Source organism: Rhea pennata, chromosome Z (assembly GCF_028389875.1).
Source record: "Rhea pennata isolate bPtePen1 chromosome Z, bPtePen1.pri, whole genome shotgun sequence".
Lineage (NCBI taxonomy): Eukaryota > Metazoa > Chordata > Aves > Rheiformes > Rheidae > Rhea > Rhea pennata.
In genome coordinates this window covers 68,898,131-68,911,707 of record NC_084702.1, presented here as the reverse complement: position 1 = coordinate 68,911,707, position 13,577 = coordinate 68,898,131, and the positions used below count along the sequence as shown (strand labels likewise).

The 13,577-nt window shown below is 35.8% G+C and overlaps 1 protein-coding gene across 1 annotated transcript in view; it reads left to right on the top strand.

Moving 5' to 3' along the window:
• Positions 1–13,577, top strand: part of SPEF2 (sperm flagellar 2) — a 76,036-nt gene that overhangs the window by 46,114 nt on the left and 16,345 nt on the right. Inside the window, 7 exon segments of the mRNA XM_062600508.1 lie at positions 6,287–7,479; positions 7,582–7,799; positions 7,892–8,100; positions 8,158–8,314; positions 8,438–8,576; positions 8,579–8,593; positions 11,772–11,811. Coding sequence (XP_062456492.1) covers positions 6,287–7,479; positions 7,582–7,799; positions 7,892–8,100; positions 8,158–8,314; positions 8,438–8,576; positions 8,579–8,593; positions 11,772–11,811 — 1,971 coding nt within the window.

Below are 13,577 nucleotides of genomic sequence, written 5' to 3'. Positions count from 1 at the left end.
GGAGACCATCTAGGCCAACCTCCTTGCTCAAGCAGGGTCACCTAGAGCAGGGTAGACAGGGTTGCATCCAGGCGGGCCTTGAAGATCTCCAGAGAAGGAGACTCCACAACCTCTCTGGGCAACCTGTCCCAGTGCTCCATCACTCTCACAGTGAAGAAATTCTTCCTCACGTTCAGGCGGAACTGCCTGTGCTTCAATTTCTGCCTATTGCCTCTTGTCCTGTCACACAGGACAACTGAAAAGAGTTTGTCCCTGTCCCCTTGACACCCTCCCTTCAGGTACTTAGACACATTGATAAGATCCCCCCCCTCAGTCTTCTCTTCCCCAGGCTGAAGAGGCCCAGCTCGTGCAGCTGTTCCTCATAGGGCAGGTGCTCCAGCCCTCTGATCATTTCTGTAGCCCTACGCTGGACTCTCTCCAGTAGCTCCATGTCTCTCTTGTACTGGGGAGCCCAGAACTGGACACAGTACTCCAGATGAGGCCTCACCAGGGCTGAGTAGAGGGGCAGCATCACCTCCCTTGACCTGCTGGCAACACTCTTTACAATGCACCCCAGGAGACCATTGGCCTTCCTGGACACGAGGGCACATTGCTGGCTCATGGTCAGTTTGTCATCCACCAGCACTCCCAGGTCTTTCTCTGCAGAGCTGCTCCCCAGAAGGTCAGCCCCCAGCTTGTACAGGTGCATGGGGTTATTTTTCCACAGGTGCAGGACTCTGCACTTGCCCTTGTTGAACCTCACGAGGTTCCTCTCTGCCCAGCTCTCCAGCCTGTCCAGGTCTCTCTGAATGGCAGCACAGCCCTCGGGTGTATCAGCCACTCCTCCCAGCTTGGTATCATCAGCAAACTTGCAGAGGAGGCACTCTGTCCCTTCATCCAGGTCATTGATGAAAAAGTTGAACAGGATGGGACCCAGTACTGAACCCTGGGGGATGCCACTAGCCACAGGCCTCCAACTAGACTCCACACCACTGATGACAACCCTCTGAGCTCTGCCTTTCAGCCAGTTCTCAATCCACCTCACTGTCCACTCATCTAACCCACACTTCCTGAGCTTCTCTAGGAGGATGTTATGGGAGACAGTGCCAAAAGCCTTGCTGAAGTCAAAGTACTCAACGTCCACTGCTCTCCCCTCATCTACCCAGCCAGTCATTCTATTATAGAAGGCTATCAGATTGGTTAAGCAAATATTTTTATTTATATTATGGTAATGATGCATGCCAGGAAACCACAGGGTTGAAATGACTCCTTAGACTCCACTCAGAAAACCACAGGGCAGTCTGCACAGATAACATCACAAATGACAGCACAGTTATTACAATGATATATCTTGCACAAGACAACTGCTTTCTTCTGAACCTTTATTGTTTCAATATTTTCAGCTTGGTGGTCAGGCCCAAATAAAATAAATTTATCCTGATTCATGCTGAAACATTAATTTTTCTTAGTATATAATATATCTAAATGCTCAGATTTCAAATATATGGGTGCAGTAGGAGACAAGTACCCTGGGTCTTCCACTCACCTTCCCTAGCTCCAGCTGAGATGTGCAGCTCCCTCTCTTGTCCCTTCCTGCTGTCTAGGACAAGGATAAGGAATGGTATTATTTAAAATTAGGTCCCCAAGAACATGCAACAGCATTTTTTTTTTTTTTTTTTTTTTTTTTTTTTACTATCTGGTTACTATTAAATCAAGATATTTACCTTTTTGGACATATGAGTTAGGAAGTGAAGCACAAGCTCTGGAAGTCATCTTTAAAATACTTTCTCCCATTCTCCTGCACATTGTAAAAACAAGCTACAACCCAGGCTTCCTAAGACAATCATTATTATAGAGTCTCCACACTTAATACACTGGCACTCTAGTACACTGGACTGACGCTGTTGGACAGCAGCTCTAAAGGAGATACCAAAAAATTACCCACTAATAACCCCTTTCTTGTAGAATATCCAAATCGACCTAGATTTTCTGCCAAAGACACCCTACTTTTCAAGTTATTTGCAAGAGCATTACCATTACAGATTCGGCTCTTAAATACACCTTCAAATCTGATAGTGAGATGATGGGAGAGTAAGAGACATAGGCTTTAGGGAAAGTGTACCAATCTTCTTTACTATGTAAATAGCAAAATTCCTGAATTTGTTCTGAAAATGGAATATTAGGCTGATTTCTTTTATAGCATTATGGAGATTGCATAAAGGAAAATTTTAAATAATTGAAATCTTTCAATTTATCTAGAAAACCAAGAAAGAAAAAAGAAAGAGTAACAAAGGAGAGACCACTAGTTTGTAAGAAATAAACATGTAAACATTTTTTCAAAGGATGTTTGCCAAACGTCAATAAGATGTCTTTTCGAGATATGTTCAACAAATTGCCAAAATGAAAGACAAAATGGGAGTTCCAATTAGTTGGGGACTTACAAAAAAATCTCCTAAAAATTCTAAACAGTTTTGTGTTTCCTAGGAATTTAAAGTATTAAGGAACTGCTGATGCATCATAGACAACTTTGTTCTATCCTGCACGCTTGGTTCTCCATGGAGACACATTACTCACCATGCTAAGCAACGATGGACGAAAGATATGACCTATGCTGGATCCTCCTACCTGTTAACACAGTCTTTCATTTGATAAGGAAATCTTTTTAAATATGTTTTTGCATTATTTTGAGTGCCTTTGCCCTAATTAACTGTGGCTTTGCAGTATTTCTTCATTTCCCTAACTTTTTTCAATCAATTCCTTGTCTTATAGCCTGAACATATACATATATATTATAATTATATAGCCTGAAAAATGTGCTCATTTTTTATAGGAAGAACTGTGTCAGGTCTGAAATTTATCTACTAACACTCAGTTTTTCTCTTTTCTTTCCTGGATTCTCTTTGATGTTTTCTGTTCCTGTCAACAAAATTAAAATAACCATTTGTTAGATCTTTCCCCCTCTGATTCCTTTCAGCATTATTTTCTTCCTATGACCACATCTGTTGCCAATTGAATTAGCATACATCTGGAATTTATCAGTTTTATTCTAAAGGTGCTTCAGTGACTCCAATTTTGGTATTGCTTTGCACTATCAAACTTTATCCCAGATTTTATCCTCCTTTTTTGAGTAAATTACACAAGTGTATTTTTAATTGCGTTCTTTTTTTCACAATCATGATCTTCATGAACCATTCCAGCTTGAATTATAGAAGTGGTTACTCATCATAAACAATCTTCAAACAAGTTTTAAACATTTCTAAATCCAATAGCAAAAAATTGTTTAAAATGCCTATTTTAAAAAACTAAATTATCCTGCTAAGATATGAGCTATCCTCAGTGATTCTGCTGGAGCTTATGATTCCAGATTTTGTCAGCTATAGAGAACAGCCAATGACTAATCTATTTTTAGTTGGCTTGTCAATTGATTTTTACTATATTGCTGGATTTGAAATAGATAAGCATATCAAAGTGTGCATCCTATTCCAATGAAATTTTGCCTTTTTGGTAGAAGTTTTTGCTGAGCAAGAAAGAATTGCACTCTGATCATGACTAATGTCTATAGGTTATTTTATCCCTTCCTAATTATTTTTGTAGAGACACTTCAAGAGCACTGTAAGTTCATGAACTGATGGGAGTAGAGAGTGAAGCTCACATGTGAGCATATAAATAAGTTCTGCATCTCTAGCTTTTATCTTTCCTGAGATTAGATTTATTTTCAATGTGCTTCTTCCAAAATTTGAAAATAAGAAAAGCTAGGTTTGTAGATTGAGGAAATATCTTGTACTAGACAACTGATACATATAGAAAATGGATAAACATTTGGGCTCAAAAGCCCAGGATAGATATAGTACCTCTCCCTACAGATAATGGAAAATACAGTAATTCTACTGACTGGTATTTTCACTTACATCTGCTGTTAGGTCTCTTGCTAAATCATATACCTTATTTAATTTCAGAAGCCCATGACTGTTTTTCTTTCTATGCTGCTCAAAAATATTTGTATCTAATTACTTTTATAAAACATCTTTAACATGCTTGTATATGCATATGTGTATTTGAATACATACATACATACATATTCATATATATATATACATATATATATATGTACACACATATATAAAAGTATTAAGATCCCAAGTAGCATAACAAAGGGCCTCTCTTTCCCCTCATTGCATTTGTGCAGAATCAGACATATCTTACTCTGCATGATTCTAAATTTAAAATCCCAACTCTTGGTAATTAGTAAAGAGCGTGCATGTAACACCTCAGAATCAGGAATAGTCTTTAATGAAGAAATGAAGTAAATATTTACAGTGAAATTCACCTGCAGGAGATGATTTATCTCAATAATTAGAGGGAATTAATCATATTCTTGAAAGCCTATCTTTTCCCTAATGACAGAAGTATTTCAGATTACTAGCTTTTAGACTACAGAAATTCACTGAATGTGATCTAGCTGAAGAATTTATTTCATTCATTCATCATTACAGTATTGCTACAGATTCCAGTGTGTAACTTGTGTAGGTCTTTGTCATATAAACATTAGTTAGAAATTACTATGGAAGTTCTTTTCTCAGTGAAAATGAAGGGGAACAGGACTCTGTTCAAATATTTTAGTGAATTCTATTCATATTTTGTTGCTTGTATAAATTTATAATCTCTATCTTTCTTACAGTCTCGCTTGGTTTGGGCAAATGTTTTCATGCAGTGTCAAACTGAAATTTAAAATCAAAATATTTTTACTGCTATTTTGAGAATCTTTGGAAAATAGACTCCTTTATGTCATATCTATATCTTGCATTTGAGGCCTTGTGATTGCTTGTTATTCCTTCTGTCCTTTAAAATACCACTGCTTTGGTTCACGGGGTGCCTATCTACTGTAAAATTATATTGCTATCATTCTTAATTATCTTTAATTATAGTTTATTTTTCAGTTTTCAGTTTTATTTTTGTCATAATCTTTATTTATTCCACTGAATTAATGTTTTGCTTGTTATGTTTATTATGTTGCTGCACTGCTTATTGAAACATATGTAAATATTTGTGAATGTCACCTTTTGCATACTGAATGATACTTGTAATGAAAAACAATTCTGCCTCATGTAGTCTTTTTTACATTAGTTTTCCCTTTGTCTTCATTGATGACAAACATTTATGTGAAAAACAAGTTGCTTCATAAGCAGTGAAGGCTGGCTTCCTTTTGTATTCTGGATTCTTTCCAGAGTACCACAGCAATAAATCCAGCCCTTTCCCTTGTTCCCAAATTCCCAAATTCTTCTGTTCCTTTCTGTGTCCCTTAGCCTCATTTCATAAAGCTGTTGTCTTTCTGCCATGTTCTCCTACCTACATTTTTTGCTTGTGCAGCTAGAGCCAAGATACATAGTTTGCTGTGTGTGGTCTGGAACTGAGTGTAAGCTGGCTATTGCTTCTTGGCCACAGAGAGAGTTCTGCTGTTTCCCAATGAATAGATTTCAAGGTTTATTGCCTCAGTTTTGCATGGAATTTGTTTTAGCTATTTGAGTGCTTTCTTTTCAAAGCCATGAAATTGCACAAACTGTGTGCTAAAAGAATCATTAAATTATCTGCCAAAAGGAGTAGCTTCATGAGTTCTAGAGACAGAATTTTTGAAAATGTCAGTTTATGGCATTTACTCCTACAAAATATGAGAATGGCCATCTTGAGAACAATTTGGGAGAACAGTCTCAATATTCTGAAGATGTCTCCATTTTGAGAACAAAATGTGAAACTTTTACAGTTTTTCTCAAAGCAGTAATGAAATCATTCTGCAGATAAATGTACTTCAAGAATATCGGGTCAGTCAAGTATACTGTAGAACATCTTATTCATTCTGAGACAGGTACTTTTTATGCATTTGTGCACTTGCTCGAAGTAAGCTTTTCTGTTAATGTTGGGTATAATGGGTACATAAAAGGTTCATGACCTCAGCAGTATCTTCTGGAGGCATTTTGCCTGATGGACCATTCTGAATTCTATTTCCTGAACCAATTTTTCATGAAATGATATTGGATATTTCTGCACTTCACTGGTTGCAGATTCTGACAAACCTCTGGTAGTCAAATGAAACTTTGAGTTAGAATTGAGCATTCCTACATTGGTCCCGGGTAGCCTTCAAGTGATGTAAGATATTTCAGTTTTCCTTGTTCATTTTTTTGATTGTTTATTCCAAGTCACTGTTTAGTCCTAAATTAACAAAGAAAAAGTGGAAGAAAAAAGAAAGGAAAATAAAATTGGTAATTTAGGAAATAAAAACTTCTATATTTAGTTGTTTCTTTTTAAATTATAGCTATAAGAGCACTGAAGCAATTTAAAGGCAAGAGTAATTCTTCTAGCAAGAAAGAAGTTGGTGACCAAGGGAAAGACAAGAAAGATTTGGAACATCAGAGAACAAAGAGGAATCTCCAGTTTTCAAAAATATGGCTAACAAAATATTCCTGGTTAAAATACGATGATGAAAGGGGGATAATGTTCTGTGCATTGTGTCGTAAGCATAATGTGGATTTGGGGGAAAACATACATAATTTTTATTCTGGCACTGATGACTTCAAGCTTGAATTTATAAATATACACCAGAGCAGTGAAGCTCATGCCTGGGCTACCTGCATGGAAGCTGCTAGTACTGCTTCACCAGATGTAGCTTCTGCTGAGCAGATGTTGAAGACCATGAATGCCATAACATTAGGAAGAGTAGAAAATATTTTTAGAACGTGCCATGCTATTGCTAAATCTGGACGTCCCTTTACAGACCTTGACTGGATGTGCAAACTAGATGATATGAAAGGAGTGGATATTGGTTCTGTGTTTAGAAATGACAAATCAGCAAGAATGTTTATACATTTTATTGCTGAAGTAGAAAGAAAGGCTTTAAAAGAGCAATTGGAGAAATGTAAATTTTTCTCTCTCATTAGTGATGGAGTCACAGACAGTATACTCAAAGAAGCTGCTGTTGTTTATGTACGTTTTGCAGATGAAGGAAAAGTCCATTGTCAGATTGTTGGGGTTCAACCTCTTCACAGAACTGACGCTTCAAGCATAAAAAATGCAATTGAGGAAACATTACAAATAAATCTTCAGCTCAATCTGGCAAGCCAAGACTGGTCAAGAAAATTAGTTGGGTTTGGAAGTGATGGGACAGATATCATGGTAGGAGAAAACAATGGCGTAGCTAAACTTCTGAGAGAAATTCAGCCGTGTGTACAGTCTGTGCATTGTTTTGCTCACCGTCTCAAACTGGCTTACAAGGGAGCTTTGAAAAATATTCAACTATATAATATCTTAAACAGTGTCTTGAAAAGTATGTATTATTTTTATCATAACTCACCTCTAAATAAGAACAATCTCAAAGCCACGTATGAAGCCATTCATTTACGCCCAGCTATTCCTTCTCGCATTGGAGGCTCCCAATGGCTTGCTCGTCTACAAACAGCTCTCCAAATTCTCCTTAAAGGTTATCCTGCAATTGTTCTACATCTGAGTAAGGTAAACCATTTAAAAATTGGATATACCATTATGAAAAATTAATTGCTGTGGCTACTGTTGGCCCACACACTTGGCACATTCTTTTTCCTCATTGATTTCCAGATTGAAAGAGATTCAAGAGCCTCAAATCAGCAAAAGGTCAAAGGCCTTTTGCAAGTCCTTCTGAAAATGGAGATAGTCAAGTTCTCTCACTTCTTGTTGGATGTCATTAATGTCCTCAACATTCTGTTACGTGTTACTCTGGATCACAACTCTTCCATCGCAGATATATTTGCAACCATGCAGTCAACACTGGAAACACTCCATATGTATCAAACAAGGTCTGTAATTTCTAACAAACAGCTGAGTTGTAATCTAAGTTAGAATATAGCAAAAGAGTGTTATATATTGTTTTGTATTCTTTATCCTTCAGAGCTGGTCCAAAGGAACGCTTGATGGAGACTATTCCACACTTTCATGGTTATCAGCTTGTTGGAAATGGAAATATTTTATCAGTACGAACTAAAGTACTAAGTAATTTGATGAAGAGGTTGCATGATTATTTTTGCGATGCAAGTCAAGATGTTTTGAGAGCAACTACTATTGGAAGTTTTAAACTGTGGCCTGATAAAATTAAACAAGGTATAGGACTGTGATAGTGGCTATTTGAAGAAGTACATGTTCTAATTTTTTTAAAAGTATAAAAATATTTTTCTTTTGTCTCTGTTATAGAATTCGGTGAAAAGGAAGTGTCTATCTTAACTAAACATTATAAAGTCATACTAGAAGCTGCCTCTGTGAAAATCAGTGAAGTTGAAACAGAGTGGAGCATGTTGAAGTTAGAGCTATATAATAGGTAATAACGATACTGCATTTGTGTCTATTTTGACAATTTAGAAGTATTTAGAGTATAATGAAAAGGATTTGGGAAATGTATATAGTAATACATAAAAACAGATTTTTTTACTGTGCTTTTTAGATGTCAGAACATCCAGACCTTGACATGGGATTCAGTGAATTCAGATTATTCAAAGAAGTATCCCAACATCCTGAGACTGGTAGATTTGATCCTAACACTGCCTGCAAGTTCAGCTGAAACAGAGCGAGGCTTTAGTAAAATGAAACTCACCATGATGCATTTGCATTCTAAACTGATGTCTGAAAGTGTGACAGATCTTATGGTAATTCAGATGAATTCTCCAGATATCAAAAAGTTTGACCCCAAGAAAGCTATTCATCTGTGGAATACTACTTGGCAGAGAAATAGAAGACTGCAGGCAAATAATAAGATAATAAATGGAAGATCAGATTGCTCCTCTGAGTTTGATTTGGAGAGTCACTGTGGAAGTCACTAGAAGAAAATTCTTAGTTTTTACTTCACAATTGTTCTTGTAACATATATGGATATTTTAAAAGAATGTCTTGCAAGATTAGTGAGAGTAAAATTTGTATTTATTTTATAATGTTGCAATTCTAAAAGATGGCTTTTTTGTGTGCATATTCACTGCTGAATCTCCATTAGCTGTTTACATTTGCCCTTATATACCCAATTTCTCCGAAAGACACAAATCTGAAAAATAATGGAGTACATTGTGACCTTGCTGGCACTTGGACAGAAGGATGACTTATAACTTCTGACTGTTTATTGCTCTTACCTGTGTCATAATACATTATATCCACTGCAGCTAACAGTTATCTTAGTCTTAGTCTTTCATTGATTCTGAAAACCCTGATTTTATTTTTGATAAATGAGTAGAAAATCAGCGTATTATTTCTCTCAAATGATTGCTTGACCTCTGTAGCCTATGAATTTTGGGTCATGGCTTCTCTCCATATTTGTATGTCTTGCTACTTTTTATTCTCTTGTGGGCAAGGTTTAGCATGACCTTTTATAGATTTTTGTCAGAATTGTCCTTCACCAGACTTTCATACAGAGGCAGAACAGAGTCATTTTCCATTGCTGATTATTAAGTGCTCAAGTCAGTCTTCCCATAGCAAACACTCTTGTAGCCAGAATATGACTAATATACTTCACAACTTAAACTATAAATTTTCCCTGTAAAGGAAATACAATGCTGTATCTTTATTCTTAATTTGGAAGTTGAGAATGAGAACTTCAGAGAAGTTTCTGATTTCATAATTTGCTAGTTTCTACTTCTTAAATATTCTAAATGCAACCTTCTATTTCATAATTTCCAATCAAGAAAAAGCATGCCAAGAGAGAATATTTCTACCATCAGTGGTAGAAATACCATCAATGGCAATAATTTCTATCAAACTAAAGCAAAATCCCTGATGATACTTCTTAGTTCTTCCAATATGAAGATGAACTGGAAATAATTCGTGAGAAAGGAATTTGAGGTTATTCACTTTAAATCAATTCTTTTCTAAGTCAAGATCTGCTCTGTACTTTCAGTATAAGACATGACATGTCTAGTAATTGTAGAGGTATAATATGGGTATACCTTTAGCATATGTATCTTAGATAATTCATGCTACTTCTAGGTCTAAGTAGTTGCGTATGTCAGAAATAGAATAGGTTTTGAATGAATGCCTCACTAAAGGATGTTAGTCCAGTCAGGTAGAGTTAAATTCTTGGGATCAGAACATAAAATCAGTATTGGGCATTAGATGGTAGATTATAAAATACACATCTTTGAAATATATGTATTTGTGACTTCTCAGACTTCTCAGATTGTACTTTAGGTAATAAGTTACAGGATATGTATTATAGAGGATGCCTTATTAGATTAGCATTGCTGATTCTAAACATTTTATCTGAAGTCTCATAATAGTCAATATTTCCCTTTGAGATTTTCAAATGGAAAATTCCAGCTGTGATGAGATTAGAAAAAGTATATGAAAACATGTACCAGAAAGTCCAACAAGACTTTCAAAAAAGAAAGTAACAAACAAAAGCATACAGAATCTAATAATACTGAAGTAACTTCCACAGCTCTCTGGGACAGCATGACATTTTTGTATTGTTAGGATTGTAGATGCGGGATATGTTGCTTTTGGCAAAATACCAGAGAGACCGTAGTATCATAAAAACAGTTGAAAAGAGACGTAAAAAACTTGTCTAAGTCCTGCAATGAAATGGGATCAAGTTTAGTCATACTATCTATAGCCAATATTTGTCCCTCTTTCTTATAAGCTTTGTAAAATATTCCACTCTAGATTTGTTTGTTCTTTTTTTTCCCTAGTGCTTTTTTTCCCTTGTCCTTCTGACTATATGGCTATTGAGAGTAATTATGGCCATTCTTTTTGTAACATTTTGTTTTAACCGGAAAACTATTGCTATGTATTCTCAGTCTTCCTTATATAGATGAAAGCAGTGTAATTCCTCTCAGGCCATGTTTTCTAACCCTGTGATGATTCTTGCTGCTTTCCCCAGGCTCTCTTTAGTTTGCATACATTCCTCTTGATCTGCAGCTTCCAAAACCGCACTCCAGTAGAAGCCTTAACAGAACTGAGAAAAATGAAGAATTGTTTCCAGCATCTTCCCATGTACTTTCTGGTGATTATGTTTACTCATTTTAGCTTGTGATCATCTGTAACCCCTAGAACCTTTTCTACAGAACTATTACCTTGGCAGTAAGGTTCCTGCCCTGACACAGGGCAGGTTCCTGATACAGTTCATTATTAGGTTAGCCTCGTGTAGTACTTCACATTTATTCTTATTGACTAGTGTCCTGTTTGTCTCAGGCTATATCTCCAATTTGTAAAGTTCATTTTGAATTCTAATCCCTTTCTCTAATGTGCTTGAAGTCCCCTCTAGATTGTTCTTATCTGTAATACAATAAGAATATTAATTTATGCATTCTATTTCTCAAAGCTCATCTCCCATGACATTTACTTAATTATTTTGATCATCTATTTTTTCAAAATCTTTTTGAATTTTGATTCTTCCTTCAAAATGCTTGCTATCCTTTCCATTTGAACAGGCATCTACATGTTTAATAAGTTAATTCTTTGTTCAGTCACCTAGGGCATGTAACAAAATATTAACCAGAAGCAGCTTCTAGACAATGGGACTTCCCTGAAATGCGCTCCCATGTTGATAACTACTTTTCAAGTAGATCATTTTAACCAATTGTACTTCCAATATATAATAATTTAATTTAGACTAAATTTCCATAGCTTACATAAAAAGTGTCAGGTAGAGAAGTATCAAAAGTCTGAATAATAATTGCTAATGGTTCAGAAAGTAATTCAACTTAATCCTGTGACATAAAGACACCGCTTAAAGCTGGGAAGTAGCACTTGTTCTAAATGGCATACCCAATATAAGTGTCATGTGATCTTTCTAGGAAGTTGTTACTGCTCCAGAAATTGTGAATTTCGTAGAATGTATGTATTACTTATAGCTTGAGTAATAATTAGAACAGATGTCTTAAAAGTTTTCTCCATCTGTATTTGAGCACCACAGAGTTAGGTGAGTGATGCAAAATAATTCATGTTTACATTTTTGAATAAGTCTACTTGTTTATTTTAAGCTATTAAAGAGTTCTCTGTGACTATCACGGCTGCTTTACTTCTAATTTCTCCTTTGTGTGGCACAGCTTACTATTTTTATTTTAATGCAGTGTATGAGAAAGGTGTTGAGGATAACTGTGAAATTATGCTTAAAATGTAGTATCATTCAGTAAGTGCAGGTTATCTTAAACATATTTCTCCTTACATTATATTTCTAAAATATTTGATTCTTCATTTATTTGTTTTCTCGATACGTTTATTTCTATCTTTCGTTGGAATGCCACCATTCAATAGGCTTCTGTCATGCAAAAAACTTTTGATTTTTAGACTCTCATTCAAATATTCCTTATTAATCAGAGCCTAATTTATAGCAGATACTCCATTGTGTCTTCCTCCTCTTCTGAATCAAAAATGGTTACTGCCTGACGCATTCTGTGAACTTAAAGAACTGTTTGTACTCTTCCTCCCTGTTTTATCAGAAGTGTATATAATCTATGTTGTCAATGTCACAGGTCCTGTTCTTTTAACATGCTTGAATTTTTTTTTCAGAGATGTCTTAACTCCTGAATCAGAGCGTGGACGTGCCAGGGCACTGCTTCTGTTTTATTTTCCCCTTCTACTTTCACTTAGATATTCAATCACTCTGCTGCTTTTTTTATTTCAAAATTCAAGGTAGTATATGTGCTCTTGGATATCTAGTAGGTTTTTCTGTTTCTCTCTAATATTCCTGACATTTATATTTAGGTTATCTCAAATATTTACTTCTAACTTTTTATCACTCTTCTTACTGTTGCTTCTCACTATTGCTTCTTCTGATTTTCCCCATTTCCTGGCTTGAAACTAGTCTTGTTAGATGGACAAATCCATATGGGAAGAATGGGAATTTTCTTCCTATTCTTTCCCAGATGGCATCATTTCCTCCTACAACTTGCAGAGCCCCATTCACTGACACCAGCGTTCTTTTCTCAGCACCATCTGTGCAGCTGCTTGCTCACTTACAGCATCTCACCATGATTATTAAGCAGTTCTGTGCTGTTGGCATCCCCCTAAAGAAAATTTTTCACCTTTTGTCTTGCAATATAATGTGACATGCAAAACCAGTCCACTCTCCATAGTATAAACACTAGACAAAATATCTAAAAATATGTTAAAAACAGTTATTTCATATCTCTTTTTGATATCTTCATGAGAGGTTTCCTCTCTCCATCTGAACATTCCTCTTAGATACATCATGAGAAGGAAGTAGGTCTCTCAATAATTCATGTTTGCCATTACTTCCAATCAACTAGAGTCAAACTTACTAGAAGCAATTTGCCAGCATTTTCTACAATCCAATCAAAGTTCTAGAAATCGTGATTAAAGGTTTAGTCTCCAATCCTTGAAATCTACTTCAGACCTAACCTCTTGATTAGAGTTCTTTAATTTCCTTTCTCCTCAAAAACTTCCTAGTTACATTCTGAGGTCATATAGCTTCATAAAAAGTGACACAAGGAGATAGGTATTCTTTTGGAATGCTGTGCATAGAAACAAAATATGGTTAGGTTTTAGGAAGCTAGAAAATGACTGGAAATCCAGGAACTAAATATTTACAGTCATATGGGGAAAGCACAGTAGGAAGTAAACAGTAATATATAACATAA